The sequence below is a fragment of the Limanda limanda genome, chromosome 17, assembly GCF_963576545.1.
Source record: "Limanda limanda chromosome 17, fLimLim1.1, whole genome shotgun sequence".
Lineage (NCBI taxonomy): Eukaryota > Metazoa > Chordata > Actinopteri > Pleuronectiformes > Pleuronectidae > Limanda > Limanda limanda.
The window spans coordinates 13,476,705-13,498,531 of NC_083652.1; the positions used below are offsets into that span (position 1 = coordinate 13,476,705).

A 21,827-nucleotide genomic window follows, 5' to 3' on the forward strand; every position below is an offset into this window, starting at 1 on the left:
ATGTGAACATGAGCCACAAATTCTTTGAAACTGTTTATCCGATGTGTTTAATATCAAACTTCATGCTAATTTATTATATGGGATTCACTTTTCATGATAAAATAAATGTTGCTGTTCTATTTATCTAACTTTGATTTATTTTAAATTTGTTTTATATCCCATAACTCTATATATGGAGATGTATAAATAATCAAACTTGTTTCAGTTAATTTTGCATTCATATCTGTCCCAGACCAACAATACAACCTGATTATATCACATTCCTCACACATAACATTCAGGAAATAAAAACTCTTCTGGATCTTTGTGGTTTCAGCTGGAGTCTTGTTGTCATTTTCTCCAAAACAAAGACCTTCTCTATTCTCTTTATTCCCGTCATGTCTGTCCACTGCTTTGTGTTCGGGAGCTGTGGCTTTAACCAACAAATTTGAAACATGTTCTTTACTGATAAGAGCTGAAAAGTGTTGGATTTAAACTAAAATTGATTCTCTAAACATTTTAAATCTCTTTACGAAAACATTTCCAGAAATCCAAGGTTTTTGTGCAATCCCAGAATATGAGTGGAATCTCTGATCCTCCCTCCAACATAACTCACACTCACAATTTTTGTTTCCAGTTTACATTTGTCTTTGATTCTTCATCATTATTAGGTAAATGTTGTTGCATTATAGATCTTTAGACCCTTTTTTGACTAGTTTTCTGTAAATGACGAGAATAATTATTCACCTGAAGTTGGGTCCTTACATATATTTCCCACTCCTTATATTTCTGAAGGTTGTGTCTCAGTTGTACATGTTATTATTTTGAATCTTCTCCTCTGACACCTCCGTGGTGATAGGGGGGTGGGGGGGAGGTGTTTCCTGTAGCAGCAGCCGCTCCCTCCAGTCGCAGCGTTTCCTCTCGTATTGATTCTTGTTGTTCTGGGTTTGTACCCTCATGGTTGAATGCACTCATTGTAAGTCACTTTGGTTAAAAGCGTCAGCTAAATGAAATGTAATGTAAAGAATGTAATGTATCCAGACACGTCGTCTCTGTGGAGCTGCAGGGAGAGTCTCATCCACACAGAGGCGTCCAGTGTTCACTGTGCTACACACACTGATTGAAAGAGGAAACCAATAACCTCCACAGAGAAGTCTCTATCACTGACATTCACACCCGGCAAACACACAGGAAACATGAAGTGTGTTGTTTTGACACAATAAATTACTGAGAGATCGTATTTGCCAGCAACTATCATGTGTTGTTTTATTATAAAACAAACATCGAAATAAACACAAAAGTCCAGAGAATAAAATACATCAAGGGGAAGAAGCAAAAAAAACCAAAAAAAACTATAACATCCTAATGATAGTAACTGCAGCCTGCTACTGGCTGGTTGAGCGTCGCTTTCTTCTTCTTCTAAAGCTCGACTCCGGACTCCTGATGGGACGTATTGACAGCTCGAGTTGACCTGGAAGACAGAGTTCTGGAAAATTTTAATAGCACGAGTTTGTGTTTGCTCGAACTTGACAAACGACAAAGAAATTGCAGCAGGATCCAAAACATTCCGGCTATTTATTTAAACGCAGGCCGGACTTCTTCAATGAAATACACATCTTCCTCGTAGAGCTTCTCCCTCTGATAGTTTCTGACCCTCGGCTTCTTTTAAACAACAAAAAATAACGACAATAATAAAATGCGATAAAATTGCTCCCTTCCCAACCAAAGAATGCATTTATATTAATATCACATAAACATTAAATAAGGTCATCAGAGCACGGGAAATAAATGGAATGACTGAATAAAAAGCAAAGTAGACAAAAGATTTTTCACAAAGCTAAAACTCCTCCATCAATTAAAATATGATGAAAACATCATCAACTTTTTACATAACATCAAGGCCATTTTGCTTGAGAGCTTTACATGTATATGGACATCGTATTCCAAGAAATACAATTTATCACGTCACGGCTGTGTTGCAGTTAATCTTCCCACCATGACGCGATGCACCCCTCACAGCAGAGAGGTGATTATTCTCTTACCGACGATTTGTTACCATGGAAAAACGTATCGCGGCTGAACTCCCTGGTGAACTGGACTCTCCTGGTCAGATTCTACGTGTTACAGTTCTTTTGTTCTTCATCTCTCAAGCAGTGCGTAAGAATTCTACTTCTGCTTATCTGCCTATGTACAAACTATATACAATCACATTGTGTGTATGCAATTCATGTCTCATGTGCACCACTGGTCAAAGGTTTTTAGTCTTCCTCACTTTTCCACTGAAATAGAAAGAAGGTAAATCTGTTTATGAGATGAGTAAGAAAGACCTAATGAGTCAAAACATTGAAGACGAGAAGCAGGCGGAGGCTTCACGTGATGAAGAGCAGCACAGTCTTCAGATTGAAACCTCATGCTGCTGGTTTGTGATGAACTGAACCTGAAGGTCAAAGCAAAACAAGTACGTGGGAACTTCTTCAACATTGATCGGATTAAAACAAAATATTTGCTGCCATAATTGTGTTTGTGAGTGAGTAAAAATAAAAAGAAGATTTAATGTAATTGAATGTGAAGATTCCAAGATTAAATCTCAAATTTGTAAACAGCAGCTGGAAGAATTGAGACGTTCTAAAACCTTTGACCTGTAGTGCTTATGAATTTCTGTTTGTCCGTTTTTTTTCTTATTATCCCACAATCGACTGCTTCCCTGTGCTACTTTGACGTTTTGCAAATCCACTAATTGTTCCTCTGTCCTGACGGAACAGAACATGTCAGCAGCAGCTGTGTCTCATTAAACTTTCCAGTAGTTGTGTTGCTGCTGTTTCCTAAAGTCCCAGCGAGCTGTTAATGGAATGGCGCCGCTCTGGAACTAAGCATCACGTCAAACGGTCACTTGATTCAAATTCAGTGACTGACTGAAGGGTCCTGTGATGCTCAGCAGTACAGTGCTGGCATTGTACTGTGTATGAGGTAGATAGGAAAAGACTGTGCCGGCCACTCTCTGGCTGCAGCTCCCAGCACAGCCTTGCTCAACAGGTCAGGGCAGTCCACTCTTGAACAGACTGAAGCCCTTTAATAGAAGCTTGCGAGTTTACTGAGCCATTAGCTAACAGTTAGCGGGCGCCAGGAATGATTGTACAGCTCGGCTTCCTACAGCTAATCAATGCACTGCTGCATTGCATCTACTTAAGCTATGAGATCGTGGTCCCTTTTTCCTGTGGGGCCTATTTCACCTGATTTCCCTTGTTGTTAAGCATTGTTTAAAATGAGGCAGTTAACCAGCGTGGTACAATTAATGGCCAGAAGGTGGCGTGATTGTGCTGCAACAGGGCAACTAAGAGTTAGAGGAGCAGATGTGAAGCTGCTGTGTGGATACAAGGCTGCGGTAGAGGACTCCATATTCGTGGATCAGTGTGAGTGTGGGAACATGTGACAGTTACAGAATTACGTGATGGTGGATGAGTCGGGTGTTTTTAAGTCGTGTTTGTTCAGGAGGCTGCGATGGTCGTGCCCCCGCTGAGGCGCAGCAAGATCTGCTGACAGTCCTGCAGGGAGCGGCGGTCTCCCACCCGCTCCAGGGTGCGCTTGGCCTCGGCCAGCAGGCGGGCGCGGTGCCCAGGCGGAGTTAGCAGGGGCATGGGCAGGTGGCGGCAGGCCAGCAGGATGGCGTGGGCCCTCTCCCTCTCGCCCAGGACACACTCACCTGCAGAGAGCAGCAAGGAAAGAGGAGGACAAGTGCAGATTAGCCTCCAATGCTTCCTGGTGTGAGTATTACTGTTATTAATAAGATCAATAACGACCACCCGGAGGACGACGGTTCAATACATAAATATGAGTCGGAGTCGTACCGGCTGTGTAGGAGTTGTGTGTCCTGCGTCGGAGGTTGTGCTCCAGCAGCTGGTGCGTCCTTGTGGGACTGGCACCGGCCATTAGCCTCACTGTGGTCTCATGGAGAAACACCTGCAGGAAGAACAAGGAACATCAGACGATTGTTTCTCTGGGTGAAGCCGGTGAAGCCGTGCACTCACTTCATTTACTACCAGACCTCCATCAGTGGAGACGTTCAGGTAAAAGCATTTTTCACTCACTTGTCTCACAACACAATGATTACAGTATGATGAAACGTTCTTTATGAGTGTTGCACAAGTCAGGACATAATAAATGATCAGGAAGCAGCAGCTGTCAAAGACCCTGCGGCTCCAGTAACGACTCCTCAAACAAACCTCACCAGTATGATTGATGTGCTGCAGTGGAGTGAGAGTTGTGCAGCTGATAACAGTGGGAGGGAACGTGATGTACCTTGTGTTGCGCCTGCCTGTAGCTCTGTGTGAGCTTCCTGAGCGCGCTGAGGTCCCTCTGAAAACCAGCCAACTGGGATCCAGGGGCCGGGCCGGGTTCTCCGTTGCTGCTGCCGCCTCGCTGCCACAAACTGGTCCTCAAGGTCAGCAGGAGGTCGCACACCAGGAGCTCCACCCCCTTAGGAGAGAGGAGGGCCACAAATCAAAGAGCTGCTGGGTGCAATATCCGACTTGCATTCCCCCCCGAAAAAAAATCTGAGAGTAACATGCAGAACTTTCCAGTGCGGCCTCGTGTGAAGTGATGGGGGTGTGTAGCGGGTGCGTGCAGATTGGGGAGGCCTCTGTACTGCACTGCAGACACATTGCACTCGGCTTCAGGATCATGCAATGCAACTACAATGCACCACAGCCACCTCCTGCCACCCAGACTGCGCGCACACAAACACACACACACACACAGAGACACACAAATATTCCCACGCACACGTTACCCACTATCGCCTCAGGGACAACTCCTTGACATATTCACAAGCTCCTTATCATCACAATTAAATGCTGAACACACCTCTTAACTAACATGACTAAACAGAAATGCAAGTATAAACACACTCACAACAGCCTCATATCAAGTGTGTGCATGATGAAACCTTGAATGCTTCGACTTCAGTGAATCCTGATTATCTGATTTGAAACATGCAGCATGAGGCAAGTTGTTTTTTGGGATTACACCAGAAACCCTGAGCCCACAAACCCGGTGCAGATCTTACGGAGATGTCAGTGATGACGGTGCTTGTTGCAGCTTCTCTGATTTCTACCTTGTTCAGCCCGTTGCCCGACTGGGCGAGTGGCTCGGAGATGCTGGCGCGCAGGTGGCTGCTGGCTCGGTCACAGTGGGACAGACAGGCCACTGCTCCTTCTCCCTTCAGAGGCAACAGACTCATCTGAACCGCTTTGCAAAGCAGCAGAACAGCCTTGGGAAGAGAGTGGCTGGAACAGGGAGGAACAGGGAGGATGGTTAATGAGAGTATTTGTAAAACAAGGACACACTTGTTCATCTTTATCAACATCCTTCAGTTTGATTTAATGCCAAGGTTTGAAATCGAGATTAAAAATTTGCAGTCTGACTAGTTTCTTTTTAATCTCGACTTCTTCTCTAGACACGACTGTTCAAACATACAAACGAGATCGATGATTGAGAATCGCTTAACAGACGGCTTCTGGCAAAACGTCCTGCAGATTCATATTAAGAATCTTTCTACAACGATTAGGAATCTACAAACAAGTGTAAAATGTATGGCTTCTATAACTGGATCCAGGTAGAGAGGATTTTCATGTTACGGGAGCTTTTAAATAATTGATATGGAGAGCGACAGGCTTTGTCTTCTTCACCCAGTGAATTCTAGTTTCTGTACTTCACTGTGAGTGTTTATGATCTGTAACTTAAACACTATTTCACTTACTCAAGAGTGTGCAGAGCCCTAGGCATTCGCTCTGCCTCGGCCAGCAGTGACCTCACCACCACGTCGTCGCCCTGCAGCCAGTGCACCGCCGCCTTCAGGACCAAGGCCCACCAGCGACTCACCGGGTCTCCCACTGGCACAGAGAAGACACAGGAATTTAGTTTCGGCTCAGAGAAGCTTTCTCTTGTTAAGATTCATATCAGGTGTGATGTGGTGCCTAACTAACGATTTCCTTTCCTGTTTTATCAATGATTGATTGCCACTGTAGTTAATTAATATGTATTCATATCCCTCTGGAAGTCATTTATTACCACAAATCAATGACTGCAGGTCTTATCTGTGATGATTCAATAAAAAGTTAATTGCAAAGGCGGCACTGGCTGAGAGTCAAGCCAAGAAAATCCATTACTGTTGACGGTAAGAACTCAGATGATTATCTGGTTAATCCTCAGTGACGAGCTTCCCCACACAACTGCATCAATCATCCGATATGATTCATGCTTCTGTTCACATGGGAGTTTTATTCTCTTCATACCTGGTGTGGTGGTGTGATTGGGAGGAGTCGAGAAGGGAGGAGGCGGGGAAGGAGAGTCCTCTGTGCAGCTGTTCAACAGCTGGAGGAACTCCATAGCACTGGAAAACTCCCTGGAAAAGAACAGTGCAAGAAATAGAAGGAAGACGTTTACTGAGTACATTTTTTAATGCAAACAAACTGTAAAGATCCAGGAAGCCCTGGACGCCGCTGCCTTACCCAGAGTCATTCTTGCGTTTGCCTGCTTCGGAGTCGCTCTGCGGCTGAATGAGGGTGTGAACTGCTCGCTCCAGAAGCTTCCTGCAGAAACAGCGGTGCAGCTGGGCGATGGGGTCGACTGCAGGAAGATCCAGATGTAAGAGGAACAGATTAATTATCGCACATTCAAAATCTTTCTTACAGATCCACTCAAGACTCACAACTTACCCGAATCTCTCTGAGAAGTGTACACGCTGTCGCTGCACTCAGACTTCACTGACCAATCACAGCTCAGGAAGAACTGCCGGCCCAATGGGGTGAAGAGCCAGCGGAGGCAGTCGGGGATCGGCTTGGTGTCTGAGTGACTGGCCACACTCTCAGCACAGCTCAGTAGGTAACCCTGGGAGACGGACATCGAGGGAAAGATGCTCAGTTAAATACATGTATCACCTCCTCCGTCTGTTATGTTTATTTAAAGCTCTTTGAGATAAACTGAGGACAGATGATGGATCAGGAAAAAGACATACAGGCAAAAAGGAGAGGTGGTGGCCCAGCAGTGTGCGCAGGGCGGTCGCTGCAGTGACGTAGATCTGGGTGAGCTGAGCAGGGGCCATCTTGCCTTGGGCGCTCTCGCTGAGGTTGACGGCGCTGAGAGAGAGAGACAAAGCCCACAGGCTGCTTCGCTGAGGCAGCTTTCCTACAGACAGAGAGAACACAGCCTGTATCACTGCATGTACTTACTGAACTCTGTATTCTGCAGTTCATTAAGTCCAAACCATGAATCATATCCCGACAGCCTGTGCACAGCAGCGGCGTCTCACTCTGTCCTCCACACTCACCTGTGAGCTGCAGCTGACTCAGACGCTGGTAAACCAGAGCTGCGTCCTTCGCACTTGTCCGAGCCTCCTCTCCCTCGTGCTTTCCTCTGACCTGGTGAACCAGCCATCCCAGAGGAGTTGGACGATGCAGGCAGTAGCGAATAAGATTCCAGGACAGCGAGCAAACCAGATCCAGATTGGTTGAGGGAAGAGCGCGGGTCAAGACGTCCAAGCAGGTCTCTAAACTAACCAATGCTGCCTTGTAATCTCCCTGCAGGAAAAAAAGGAGATGGTGATATTTTTTATAAGATGTGCAGTGACAGAGACAACAACTCAGATAATCTATTGCTCGGGGAAAAACAAAGATAAAAACATTTAAATGTTCTTTTCTTGGTTTGTTTCTTTGCTTTGTTAATGTGATTTGTTATTTCCTTGGATTTAGAGCTGAAAGTTTTATTTACAACCACAAAGAAAAGCAGACAAAGAAACTGACATGTTCTGTCTATGAAGACTTCAACACTTTTCTTGTATAGGCTATTAGAATCGCTCAGACTATTTTTAATTATCAAGATAATCTATTTGCATAAACAGAGTAGATTTTGTTGCGTTTTGACCAAAATCTATTCACCTCAAATTACAAATTGAGATGAAATCAACAGATAGCATTATTAATATTTTTCAAACTTCCATGATAACATCATTAGGGTGAATGAGTTAGGCCCCAGTCAGGGTTCTGTGCCAGCCCTCGTCCGGACGTGTACTCACCCTGTTGAGATGCAGGTCGGCTTGTTTGCGATGCCTCCAGAAGGACACAGACTTCGGGGAGTGAAGGAGTGTGACGGGCTCCCACAGGTAGAGCACCCTGACACAGCCCCACACAGCTCCCACCCCACTCAGCACCCACACCATCACCCATGGCAACAGGCACCGCAGCCAGGATGCTGCGGGACGAGAGGGAACAAAATATGAGGTGAGGTCGTGGGTTTAAAGGGGATCGTGAACCTTCATTAACAGCTGTGGTCAGTCCTGCTCACCGAAGTCCTGTGTGTGTGTCGGGAACCAGACGAGCGTTCTCGAGGGCCCATGGCCAGTAGAGAGGCCGTGGCTCCCTGAGGCCTCAGAGCCCAGAAGAGAGGGCAGCGGGTTCAGTGACAGGCAGAAGAAGGTGAGGGCACAGAGAAGCAGTCGAGAACGATCCATCACTCCGACGGTGGACGGAGAATCTGGCTCACTCTTCACCTGACACAGAGAGAGAGAGACATTATATTATTATTATTCTGAAGGCTTGTGCTTTGCTGCAACAGAGGAAGTAAACGCCTGGCGACTGAAAACAAGTTCATAGCCTCATTTGACATCTCCGCAGCAGAAATCAATAAATCAATGAAGAGTCTAATCTGGTCTTTGTGTGTGTGCGTGTTACCTTGTCGTGATCCAGTAAGGGACTGCCGGGCTCCGAGTCAACACAGTACGGAGAGAACTGCTCGGGGGAACCGGAGCCAGAGTCTGAGGCTGGAGGTGACATCATCACTATTTCCTGTTTGAGGTCCACATCCTCAGACAGCGTCACTGGCTCTGAGACAGAGAGAGTGAGTCATTCAAATCTCAACCTGTTAGAGATGTGGCTCTGCGCTCAGCGACGTCAAACACTTACTGTTCTTCTGGTTTCCCATTTTAAGGGCCATGTTCTCCTGTCGTAGTTTGTGGTTGACCTGTTGCAAGTATTTGATGTAGTCGATGGCTTTCCTGAGCACTCCGGATTTATGCATCTGGGAAGCAAGGCATGCAGACTAAACAAATGAGGATCCAATACACACCCTCAAGCATCTTGTGACATTAAAGTGTGCTAACGTTGAACTGTCTACCTTTGTGTCGTTGCCCATGACCAGGTCTCTCAGCTCGAGGATTTTGTCATTGATGGAGGAGCGGTACCTCTTCTCGATGATGTTGTGTGTCGTCCTCCTCTCGCCCTCCTTCACCACTCCTCCCGGGCCCAGTACTCCCATGTTCATGAAGCCGTGATCCACATTTGATCTGGCTACATTCGTGCAGTGGGAGGAGCCTGGCTGCAGCTGCTTGATTGGCAGCTTGTCTCCTCCGCCCATCACCATAGGGACGGTGGTCAGGATGTTGCTGCTCATCAGCGTCTGAAGACCAAAATCAGTAGAAGTGCAATAGTGTCAGTGTGAAGTATTAATGGTTAACTGGTCTGTGTGATGAAGGACTTGATTATTTGTGTTTTGTAGTAGTAGTCACGCTGTTGGCGGACAGATAGCAGCCAATCAGATCCACTGTATTGTTTACTTGCTGTAGTGAGAAGTGGATGAGAGAGAAGGATAACGATGCATCAGATAAAATAAAGAATTAGCCAACAGAAACCACAAATTTCTGTTTCCAGATTTAAATAACCATTGTGTGTATATGAAATCAGCTGCGTTAGAATAAGTTCAGCTGGCTGTATGTTAATATTAACAATGGTATTTGTGAATAAGTGGCTACGACTGAGGTCTCTCGCTAATGAGCACGTCTTCTTGGAATGCTAGTGACCGCTCAATTAGTAAAACTCCTTTTAAACAGCCTGTGGAACTGCAGAGTTTGCATTTTTAAGGAACCAAATCGAGACCTTTATTGAGAACCAAAGGATAATGTGAAGTCACTGCAGCTGGTTTCATACCGGGACTTGCAGAGTGTTCTGGAGGGGCGTGGTCAAGGTGGTGATCCCGTTGGGGCTCTGCATGGTCGACAGCACCTGAGTGCCATCTGGTTTGAGAGTTGTGAGAACCAGCGATTCTGTTTTCAGAAGTTGAGGCTGCTGGACTAGGACCTGGTGGCAAAAAATACAAAAAGTCAAAGTGAGACTTTTATGTTTGCTCACAAGGAGTTTAAAAAATGAAAAGTTTGTTATTCAGATTCACTGTGGCTCTACTCATGTCCATATCCTTATCAACCTTATGAAACAAACGTATTTCTCTAGGAGCTATTTTCAGATTGATAGTTTGATTTGTTGAAATATAAATCTTTTACTACTAGATATCAAACAATCATATCAAATCTCTTTCTGACTCATTGCTCTCTCGTACCTGCTGCACCTGCTGCATCTGCTGCTGCATAGTGTGGACTGTGGTCGGTGCTGCAGACAGAGTCTGGATGGTTTGACCTGTTGGAGTCAGAAGTCGCTGATGCTGAATGGTCAATGGTTGGAGCTGTGGTGACGTCATGATGCTCTGCATCTGTGGTTGGATGACTGAGAAGAGGAGACAAGGAAGCCACGTTATTATCGACCCCTTAGTGATATCAATCTCCCATGTTCAACAGAAAACACTGTTCTTCTCCTCAGTCACCTTGGAACCCAGGAGTAGAACCCTGGTGGCAGATCACAGGGCTCTGGATGAAACGCGACTGCCCACCGTTGGGGGCAATCATCACAGTTTGCCCCGCCTGGGTCTGGATGGGCATGGGCGTCTGGCATTGAGTCTGAACTAAGGTGTGGACCGGGAAGCTCTGGGTCTGCATGGGGATCCCCTGAGTGTGCATCTGCAGTCAAGTGAAAAGTAGAGATAAGAGAAAACGCTGATGCAACAAAAAAGCAATTTATCTGCCTTAGATGATGTACTGTTTTGGGGAAAATGTGTTTTACTCAGGACAATAAACTGCATCTCTCAGGTTGATGCAGTATTTGCTGAGATGTGCATTGGATTGTAGGGAGGCTGAGCTGGATATTATATTTTACAGTTTGTCAGGACTCTGAAATTTCTCTCATGTCAGCAGAAGCTTGTTATATGTATGGATGGAACAATAAAACAAAATAAGACCTCAACAGAAAACAAGATTAAAGCTAGAGAGGCAGGCACTTTGAAAACAGGTCCGGACTCATGATTACAGCACTAGTACCTCAGCAGTCATGTACCCTGATCAGCTCCACACAACTTTAAACCATCATCTCTAAACACAGTTTTCAATACTTACTAGTAGAATGAGTAAATTAAGTTATTACCCAAGTCTCGCGTGCAAGTGGTATGATAGTTGATACCTGGAGGGTAGGCTGAGCCGTCTGTTGGGGCTGAGGCTGGATGGGTTGGACCACCTGAGGCCGAGGCTGAAGCAGCGGAGGGCTGCGGGTCACCTGCTGCTGCACAGGGGAGGCGGCGATAGGGGAGGGGGCCTGGGCGGGGGTGAGGGGAGGGGTGAGGGGTAAAGACTGGGGAGATAGTGTCTGTGGGCATGTGAGGGTAACGCTGGAGTTCAGGTAGGTAACTTGGGTTGGTGTCTGGGGGATTGGGGGGGCTTGAGGGGTTTGAACGGCAGGTCGCGGGGTGACAGTGGCCCTCCCGCTCTGTAGCGAGCCTGTTGGGTTCATCTGGTCCTCAAACAAGTCGGGGAAGTCCCCCACTTGGTTGCTGACAAACTGCAGCATCTCTGAAGAGGCAGAAAAACACCGGCATTACAATAAGTTTGGATTTGAACAGGAAATCAAATTCATTCAATTGATTCAGTAACATGAAAATAGATATAACAGCATAACTACCAAGAAAGGTCATCTAGATAAATAGATCAGTGATTGTAACTATATTTGCAACATTAACTCATTCTCATGACTCAACTATTACTTGATTGCCTTCAGGCTGAAGCGTTGTCTGACAGCCAATATTGTCCTCGAGTCAGATCCTCAACTGAATCGACATACAAGGTGACAAGGTCCCCCCCCCCCCTCCACTGTAAATCTGGCAGAGATATTACACAAGACAGATAAGACTAGACTAGAACATCCCAAAGAGGCCTTGAACTTTCACATGCATTCACAGAAACAGCTACTGAACTGCTCCGGTCATAAACCAGTGAACAGATCAGGTCTGTAAACATTCAGCCTTGAGAGTGATCAGGATGTAATCTCACAGATGACCCTCAAAGACAATAGGAGCAGGTAAAAGAGCACTGAGATAAACGGATAGGGCTGATCGAAGATGGATGGATGGAAGGATGATGGACAGATTGCCCAAGGATGGTGATGAATGTGCACTGAAGCCCACCTTTTAAACAGAATTTAGCACTAAATCAAATGCCTCCTACCGCAATTTGTTGCTGCAGAGAAACTGTGCGACTTATCAAAAATGTAATGACACATCAAGCTGCATTTGTCGAGTGATTTAACAGTTTTGTTTGGAATTACAAGAAACTCAAAAATGTACAAACACATGCATCTTCTTCCAGTATTAAATATAACAAATCGGGGGGAAAGAAAGGAAGGATTGAAGAAAGTTCAGCCAGAGGTTAAATATCTGGGGATCTGTGCTTTGTTCAACAGATAATATAAAACACAATTCTCTGTACCACACTAAGTTGTATCATTGTAAAGATGCACAGTTATATATATATATATATATATATATATATATTACTATAGTTTCAGCCAATGGGGTCACTAAAAGGTCATCAAGCTGAAACTGACTCCTTAAACTTCCTCTTTCTCCACAGCAGAGAACGACCAGAAAATCCAATCCACAAAGGACCATTCATAATATTCCACATTCATCAGTTCCTGTATTAGAGACTGTGTAGCCTTCAGCTCAACGCAATTAAAAATAAATTAATTTAACAGAAAAAAATACTTGATCTCTTATCTGTGACAAATATAGACTAGAAATCAGATTTAACTTAAAATGTTAATGGCATTTCAAACTATGATGAAAAGCATCAGAGGCCATGCAAAACCTCCAATGCTATTTATACTGTAATAGGGCCATTTCATAATGACTTTATCACATTGTGATTTACACCAAATGATGTGTTAATCTCAATAAGTACATTATGTTATATTATGTAGATTGTGTTTCTGATCTGGAAACAGATTATATGATGGGGAATAATTTCCTTAATAAATAAATGTAATTGTCTGTCTAGTCCTATTTTTTGCAGAGATAACTTGGGAAAGGGACAACATTTTGTCGACCTCGACCTTTGACTGATTAGCTCCAAAAGTTAATCATCAGGATACACACACACACACTCACACAGACACATACACACACACACACACACACACAAAGATACAGGGGCAAAAACAACACTCAGCTTCCAGCTACATCGAGGTGCAGGGAAACAAAGTTAAAATGCACACAGACAGTTTCAGATGCTCACACCGTGGTAATATTAACCGGAGCATGTATAAATAATATAGGCGGACACAATAGACCAGGCACTTATACACCTCCACGGGGGGGCAGATTGCTAATGACAGACCGGACAAAGCCACTCCTAGCCCCCAGAGTTTCAGACAAGCAGGCACAAAGGGTAAATCCATCAAAGAGGGACAGTTTGCTCGGCTGCTGAGAGCAAAGAAAATAAGTTACATAACCAGAGCCACGGTTGCTAAGGGAATAATTGAGAGAGGGAGAATGTTCTTGTGGAACATAGGGTCAACTACTGGAGCCCTTTCAGGGGCCTCGGAGGCCTCAGTCTCAAAGATACGCACATGGCTCATCTGAAGAACAAAAGGTTAAATATCTTCGGAGATGTGCATTAAACCAGCTGCTGCAGACAAACTCAGCTGAGACTCAAGTTAATATTCAAAAGAGGCTTTGATGAATATAGATCTAAAAGAATTACCTTATTATCAATCAGCTGTGGGCCAAACCGAGACTAGCCAAATTGAGTGTGGGCTTACTCTGAGCAATTTGCCTGTATGTTCATCAGTCAGTGGTCACTTCTCCCTCACACACACAATCTGTAAATTCCTCTCTTTTGACACGATGATTAAGTAGGATTACATAACTGTGGCCGGGGGTGCGCTGTCTGCTCATTCTGTGTAAAGGCTACCATTGAAGTGAGAATTACCACCAAACACCACAAGACAGGTAGAGTTCCAGGAATGTTTCATGAGCCTGTGTGCAGGATCATCAATTTAGGACATAACGGTTTGTTACATGCTGTAGCCTTGCTATTGTGCTATAGTGCTAACACAACTAGCCTTACTGGGACAATGTACTGACTTCCATTCATTGTGGACAAACTCACAGAAACCTTATCTCTAGTCTTAACCTTGACCTACTCATGTCTAACCTTAACCTATCCACCACATATCTTACTCCGAACCTCCACCAGGACCTCAGAGAGGACGATTACAACTTTGAGCTTTGGTCACTTGAGCTTTACTGGTCCTGACAAGGTCAGTGTTTATGTGGCAAAAAGTCATAAAGAGGCAAAAAAAGAAATGAGCGTGTGCGCTTAGACAAACACACACAGACACACAGAGAAAGACACACAGACAGATGGACAGTGTCTCAGTCTGGTCTGGTGACTTTGCATTCAGTAAAATTCCACCCTGATGGGAATCTGGTGACTGTGCACTGGCCGGCGTTACACCAAAACCCCAGTCCTTTCACTGAGTGCCAGAGGGTTGAGCTTGTTTTGATTAGAGGGAGATTTGATCCAGGAGTCTGTCTGTCTGTCTGTCTGTCTGTCCTTCTGTCCGTCCGTCCGTCCGTCCGTCCGTCCGTCCGTCCGTCCGTCCGTCCGTCCGTCCGTCTGTCTGTCGAGTTGCAGAGCTGGATCTTTACAGAGATCACACACTTTGCTGGATAGTTCTGCAGAATTAGCTCTGAGAGGATACTGAGGAGACTGCACAGGGTTTCCTCATTTAACTCAGAAAGTACATACAGTAAATAATTGTTCCTACATGCTTGGTGAGTAAGTTACACTCATGTGTCACACATAGTTTCCTGATGACTGACACCTCACACTGAAACCATCTCTGCTTCATGGAATTTAACACTCCATCAATTTTCCATTAAAGCGTGGCTGTTGTATTTAGAAACAACGATCATAGGAATATTTTGAGAATACATTTGAAGACTTTCTATATGTGTATTTGTTTTATGTTTTCATGTTTCATTCAATAAACAAACCACTTTGATCAGAAAACATCAGACTAAGTTCCTGCCTCTCTGGAGATGACGATGGATTTAAAAGGCTATGTGACATGACAAAGCAAATTTTGACAAGTCAAAATAAAGATAAAAAAACACTGACACAGCAGCTTTGACCTTTTTTGACGAGTAAACATGAGGCAATATATTGATATATAGTGACTAGAGCTCACTTCACAAACTTCTGTTTATTTACCTTCTCTTATTGGCTCTTTTTGTATTATTTAAATCGTCCAACACTTTCCACTGAACTGTTGACCCTGTGTTAACAGACTATGACAAACAGTTGAAACTTTCAAGCAGAGAAAGACAAACACCTCGTCAATCTGCTTCCAGGAATTGTAGGAAATACATCGATATATATATCGGGCCTTTGTTCTGTTGCCATTGATTATCATTGTTTTGAGATAATTGTTATTAATCTGGTTTATAGACCAGCCCTGGTCCAGATGGAAGTTTTTAAGCGTTTAATGAAAAAAATGTGTCCAGTCTCTAATAAGCAGAAGAAGAAGAAGAAGAAGAAGAAGAAGAAGAAGAAAAAGAAGAAGAAGAAGAAGAAGAAGAAGAAGAAGAAGAAGAAGAAGAAGAAGAAGAAGAAAAAGAAGAAGGATACCTGATGTGCACATTTAGGAAGAAAATAAAGACCCAAACAAAGTGGAGTGTGTGTAAATGTTGGTTAAACAACCAGAGGAAGAACTTTGAGCTCCAGCAGCTGCCGGGTGAAGAGTTTAAATGTTAAACTTCTCCCAGATGTGCTCGGCTGCTCAGCATCTCGCAGACCTGTCACTCGGGGACATTCAGTCCACCAGGAAACACGGAGCATCGCTAGCGGGGACACTCACCGTCGATGTCCCCCAACGTGAACTCGTCCCCTAACTCCGATAACGTGGAGTCCATGGTCTCCATGTACTCCCCGGTGTCCATCGTGTCCCGGCTGACAGCAGCTCGCCTCCCCGGCTGCTGGCGGAGGGTCGCGGGGTGGGGAGGGGGGAAGAGACACGGTCCTCGGGCTGTCCTCTGGAGCTCAGCGGCGCCCTGCGACCACACGTACCCGGTAGAGGAGGCTTCTCTTCACCGGAACAACCGTGAAACAGCACCGGAGCCTCGGGGGGGGCGCGACTTCACGGAGATAAAGTCCTTTACACCGAGTTAAGCTTCAGGAGACGCCATCTTGCTTCACGCGTCTTACGTCATTCACAAACAGAATCGGAGGCCCAAGACGGGCTCTGATTGGCGGAAACCCCGCCGTTGTTGTCATGAGACCAGTCGCCCTCAACCAATGGCAGCGTCGCATTCAGCGTGGTCTGATAGTGCGTCAACCTCAGAAGCGCCTGTGTCATTTGAATAAACCGCGCCCCCTATCTTCATCAAAACAACCTCACCTGACTCTATATATACATGAAGAACTAACTAAATACAGAACAAATAAATAAATACATAAACAAGTCAACATAACAACCTCATGTCACTATATATACATGCATAACTAAATAAATACATAACTAAATACATAACAAATAAATAAATACATAAGCAAGTCAATAAACAACCTCACCTCACTCTATATAAACAAGAATAACTAACTAAATACATAACAAATAAATAAATACATAAACAAGTCAACAAACAACCTCACCTCACTCTATACAAGAATAACTAAATAAATACATAACTAAATACATAACAAATAAATTAATATATATCAAGTCAACAAACAACCTCACCTCACTCTACATATACACAAAGAACTAAATAAATACATAACTAAATACATAACAAATAAATAAATACGTAAACAAGTCAATAAACAACATCACCTCACTCTATATATACATGAAGAACTAAATAAATACAGAACTAAATACATAACAAATAAATAAATATATAACAAGTCAACATAACAACCTCACTCTATATATACATGAAGAACTAAAGAACTACATAACTAAATACATAAAAATATATTTATATAAACAAGTCAACAAACAACCTCACCTCACTCTATAGAACTACATAAATACATAACTAAATTCATAACAAATACATAAATATATAACAAGTAAACATAACAACCTCACCTCACTCTATATATACATGAAGAACTGCATAAATACAGAATTAAATACATAATAAATAACTAAATGCAGACATATGTCAACAAAACAACCTCACCTCATTCTATACATGAATAACTAAATAACTATAAACTAAATACATTAACAAGTCAACAAAACAACCTCACCTCACTCTATATATACAAGAAGGAGTACATAACTACAAAACTACATAACAAATGACTAAATACAGAAACAAGTCAACAAAACAACCTCACCTCCCTCTATGTATACATGAATAACTAAATAACTAAATACACAAGTCACGAAAACATCACAGATTTAAAATCTCCAAAGGAGAACACAAGACTAAATGAGACAAGTTCTGGAAATCATCCATTTAGCAGCTGCATGGTAACTGAATCCAGTTCTGACAATATTGGAGCGTACATGATGTCTAAAGTGAGGAAGTGACTGGATCCTGTGCTGTATGTAGTGGTTTAACAACAGCGCTTTATAGATGAATAACAGCAGATGACCATCTCTTGTCGTTTGTAATGAGGTCCATCCAACCGAGTGATACACAAACAAATGGTGTGTGTGGGACTTCTGCTTTGTGATAAAGCTTGGTGCACTTTGATGAACTGGGTTTATCTGCTGGAGAGTTGATGTGTTATGGTATACCACAAACAAAATAGGACGAGAAAAGTCATTCAAATACTTTATTGTCTTTAGTGCTCATTTGACTGCAACAAAAGTCAGAACAGGAGTGAACTGGTGATACATTTACAGCATCTGGTGCTGGATGTTCAAAACTAATAAACACTTTTCAGATAAAGTGGCAAGTGAAACACAAAAAACACACAACCCACTGTCACCCTTTAGGATTTAAAATGCTTTCTAATACTTCTTTTGTCTGTCTTTTTGTTCTTTATTTCTATAAAAATACTTAAGTTCTTGTTCTAAACCAACCAGTGCAAGATGAGTCACAACCTTAAAACAATCATTCATACGCTAATATCCTTCATCTGTCATTACACGGAAAATATCACTAAACTCTCTTACCAGCATTTTACCAGTTTCACACCACAATGCTCCAGCTACTGAATATTTGAGGTGTTTTAATAGCAACACAGACTGAAGCTACTTTGATGTGCAGGATTTCATCAGGAGAAAATATAATTATACACTAATTAACTAGAAACCAACTCCACTCTCAGGCTGTATTTATTTGTTCCAGTAGATCTCATAAGACTTTTTCTCAGAGTGATTTGTTTCTTCTGTTTGTGTGCCACATCTAACGTTTTCCTTTACCACCTTCACTACCAGACCCCCAGCCACGGCGATGCTTGCTACAGCCTTGCTTATATCAGCCACTACGGATAAAATACGAGTTGTTGCCCCCGCAGTTCTCAAAGGGTCTGACAGGACCGTGCTGGCCACACCTGGACCTGTGAACCCACATACAGTACCAACAGACTCAGCCTGAGCTAAGACTGCTCCTGCAGCAGCACCCTGAGGTGCTACAGTGGTAGACAGTGCTGCTGAAACTAAACCAGCCTGAGCTACAGACGCATTGGCTGCACCTACTGCTGCAGTTTCAGCTGCACCGAGGGCGGCTGTGCCGACAGCTGCTCCCTCCAGAACTGCACCTAGAGCAGCCCCAGCTCCCAAGGATGCTCCAACTCCTGCTGCCATCCCCACAGCAGAGGCCCCGATGGAACTAACCTGCCCCAGGGCATCCAAAGCACCCTCCCTTGGACTGGCAGCCCCAGCACCAACAATGGCTCCCACAGAACCGCCCATGGCCCCACCTGTTGCTGCTCCCAGTGCCAGGGCCGTTTTACCTGAAGCTGCTGCCACTATGGCCCCCACAGCTTTCCCAACCCCCGTGCCTCCCGCTACAGACATCCCTGCTAGTTGACTTGCAGCGAAACCCACCGAGTTTCCCACAAGGGAAGCCCCAGCTGCAGCAGCCAAAGGGACTGCTATGCCAAACATCGTCCCGAATGCCATGCCCGTGGCTCCAGCAGCTACCATGATCTTCACTCTGTCCAGGACCTTAGCAGAGAGCACAGCCTCCTGTCTCATACGAGTCAAGGATGAACGGCGAGAATGTCGCCTGCTGATGTCCCCCCTGTGGCCCTCGTGTCTCCCTCTGAACCGGTCCCTGCTTTGTTTAAATATGTCCCTGAGGAGGCTGAAAGCACTGCATTTGCTCTCCTCTGTCCATCTCTCCACCCTAAAGTCATCTTCATTTCCTCTCGTGCTGCCCCCTGCTTCGTCAGGCTCTAGGTGACACTTCCTTCGTTTCACCAGTTCCTCCCTACTGCTGCTGCTGCTGCTGCTCTTGTTCCCCCCTCGTTCTTTCCCTTCACCTCGCTTCCTCAACATCCGTTCCTGCTCCTCCCTGATGGCAGCTTCCGCCTCTAAATACATTTCGTTGGTATAAAACCCTGTGGTGGTCTGCCTCACCATCATGTCCACCTTCATCAGGAGTTCTTTCACTTGCTCTGAGTTACTTGGGTCTTTGTTGTTGAGGACATGGTACCTGCTGCCACACCTGTTAATCAGAGCCTTGAGCCCGGGAGGCGCAGTTTTCCTCAGGAACTCTTCAATCCCCATCCCCTCCAGGTCATCACCTCTGGTAAAAAGAACCAGAGTGTGGTGACGGAGTGCCTCCTCCCCAAATATCTTTGACATCTCACCAACAGCCTTGTTCTCGTCGTCTGTGTATCGTCCTAATGGCACCACCAGGAGGAAGGCATGAGGCCCGGGGGCAGAGAGACACACACACTTGGCTATCTCTGCATGAATCTGCTCCCTGCTGAGGTGAGTGTCCCCAAAACCTGGCATGTCAAGCACTGTGACTCTCCTCATCTTCCTCCCTGTGACAGCCTGGCCCTCCTCCTCCTCCTCGGCTGCCTCTTCCTCTGTGAGCATGACGCTCCCGAGCTCACAGATCTGTGTGACAGAGCTGCCGCTCATCTGAGACAGGAAATGCCTCCGGCCCAAGATGGTGTTTCCAGATGCACTCTTGCCACTTCCTGTTTTTCCGATGAGGACGAGCCTGAGCTCTTGGCTCCAGCTGGTGTCACAGTCATCCCCTTCCCTCTCAACATCCATGACACCAGGGTCCATGTTGTCCTCCTGGTCTGCTGAGGGAGGAAACAGAGATTTTGAGAAAAGCTTATTACAGATCACCTGCAAACACATAGAAACATGCACATGGACTTCCTCATTACTGACTGTTAGCTTCTAGATGACTGATGAAAACAACAGAGCTTCTATGTGACACGTGACGAGCCTGGTGAGGTGGTCAGGAAGGTTCTGCACAGAAATAAACCTGAACAGCTTTTAGCTCCATGCAGGAGAAATGAGGATCTAGAGTTACACAGTTCAATTCTAAGTTATTTATAACAAACAACGACACAAGGACAAAGTCACACTGAAGGATCACGTATCACGTGTCAACTCTAAACACCTCGCTGTCAGTTGTTAGTCGCCGTTAGCAACGAACCTTAACTTTTGAACGATTACCCTTTAGCTGGCTAGCCTTAGCATGTTGCTACCGTATAAAGGTAACGTCTTCAATCAATGACAGGACGACTTTGATCTCACCAGCCTCCATGTTGTTCTTTGGTGGTTCTGTCCAGCAGCGGGTTCCTCTCAGTCTCCCTACATGTAGCATCATCCTCTGGAAACAGCTGATGCTACACGTTGAGCTGAAACTCCACCAAAACAATAACACTGGAATTTGTTATAGAGGAGTCAGTGGGAGTCTGCCCCCTGCTGGTCGGTGTGGTCTTTGCTGTGAAACACACACTCACCCAAACTCAATCGCACACACTCTCTCTCCCCTAGACACACACATCTTCACAATCAGAGTGGGGTGAGGTCAAATATTTATAGATATTTGACAACCACCCGTATTTGAAGCAGTTTGGACATATCCAATCTAAACCAGACAAGGAACACTGGGGGGGGGGGGGGGGGGGGTGCAAAGTTCTGAAGCTAAATTTATTGAAATTTCTTATATTCCAAAGTACAATACTTTATTCGTCAAGTTATAAAAAATGTGTTTACCGTTTTTTTTTAATTTAAAACTGAAGTGACTGGATCCTGTGCTGTGTGTGGTGGTTTTAACAACAGAGCTTTATAGATGAATAACACCAGATGACCGTCTCTGGTCATTTGTTATGATTCCATCCAACCGAGTGACACTCAGAACGATGGTGTGTGTGGGACTTCTGCTTTGTGATAAAGCGTAGTGCACTGGGATGAATTAGGTTTAACTGCAGGAGAGTTGATGTGTGATGGTACAGAACATCTCCATAGTCAAGGATTCAGATTGATGGAGATGGACAGTGTTTAATCCTCTAGAGCCGTTGCTGCACCACAATTATAAAACACAGATAAGACAATAGATGTACTGATATAAAACAAACAGGACAAGAAAAGTCATTCAAATGCTTTACTGTCTTTAGTGCTCGTTTGACTGAAACAAAAGTCAGAACACGAGTGAACTGGTGATACATTTACAGCAGCTGGTGCTGGATGTTCAAAACTAAT

At 44.6% G+C, this 21,827-nt stretch overlaps 2 protein-coding genes across 8 annotated transcripts; both read right to left on the minus strand.

The window, feature by feature from the left end:
- Window positions 1–1,219: 1,219 nt before the first annotated feature.
- Window positions 1,220–16,381, minus strand: srebf2 (sterol regulatory element binding transcription factor 2). Of its 6 annotated transcripts, none has more exons than XM_061090554.1 (20): window positions 16,044–16,381; window positions 11,310–11,695; window positions 10,621–10,813; window positions 10,360–10,523; window positions 9,954–10,103; window positions 9,145–9,426; window positions 8,934–9,048; window positions 8,703–8,854; window positions 8,317–8,521; window positions 8,048–8,223; window positions 7,304–7,553; window positions 6,992–7,161; window positions 6,693–6,864; window positions 6,486–6,603; window positions 6,270–6,379; window positions 5,735–5,867; window positions 5,090–5,261; window positions 4,276–4,452; window positions 3,825–3,936; window positions 1,220–3,679 (listed from the first exon to the last, which is right to left on the minus strand). In XM_061090554.1, the coding sequence occupies exons 1-20, from the start codon at window positions 16,123–16,125 to the stop codon at window positions 3,465–3,467; spliced, it is 3,534 nt and encodes a 1,177-aa protein (XP_060946537.1). In that variant the 5' UTR covers window positions 16,126–16,381; the 3' UTR covers window positions 1,220–3,464. The 6 variants fall into 6 exon arrangements, with proteins under 6 accessions (XP_060946537.1, XP_060946534.1, XP_060946536.1 ...); XM_061090551.1 differs by having other exon boundaries at window positions 5,042–5,261; window positions 8,934–9,069; XM_061090553.1 differs by having other exon boundaries at window positions 11,274–11,695.
- Window positions 16,382–17,963: 1,582 nt separating this feature from the next.
- Window positions 17,964–20,938, minus strand: LOC133023514 (uncharacterized). Of its 2 annotated transcripts, none has more exons than XM_061090571.1 (2): window positions 20,877–20,938; window positions 17,964–20,410 (listed from the first exon to the last, which is right to left on the minus strand). In XM_061090571.1, the coding sequence occupies exons 1-2, from the start codon at window positions 20,884–20,886 to the stop codon at window positions 18,483–18,485; spliced, it is 1,938 nt and encodes a 645-aa protein (XP_060946554.1). In that variant the 5' UTR covers window positions 20,887–20,938; the 3' UTR covers window positions 17,964–18,482. The 2 variants fall into 2 exon arrangements, with proteins under 2 accessions (XP_060946554.1, XP_060946553.1); XM_061090570.1 differs by having other exon boundaries at window positions 17,964–20,413.
- Between the last annotated feature and the right edge of the window lie 889 nt (window positions 20,939–21,827).

Coding starts and splice junctions, on each gene's coding strand:
- srebf2 (XM_061090548.1), bottom strand. CDS start 16,125: ATGGACACCGGGGAGTACATGGAGACCATGGACTCCACGTTATCGGAG. Junction 10,814..11,273: donor CACTTGCACGCGAGACTTGG/GTAATAACTTAA, acceptor ACTTGACTGCAG/ATGCACACTCAGGGGATCCC. Junction 10,104..10,359: donor AGATGCAGCAGGTGCAGCAG/GTACGAGAGAGC, acceptor TTTTGCCACCAG/GTCCTAGTCCAGCAGCCTCA.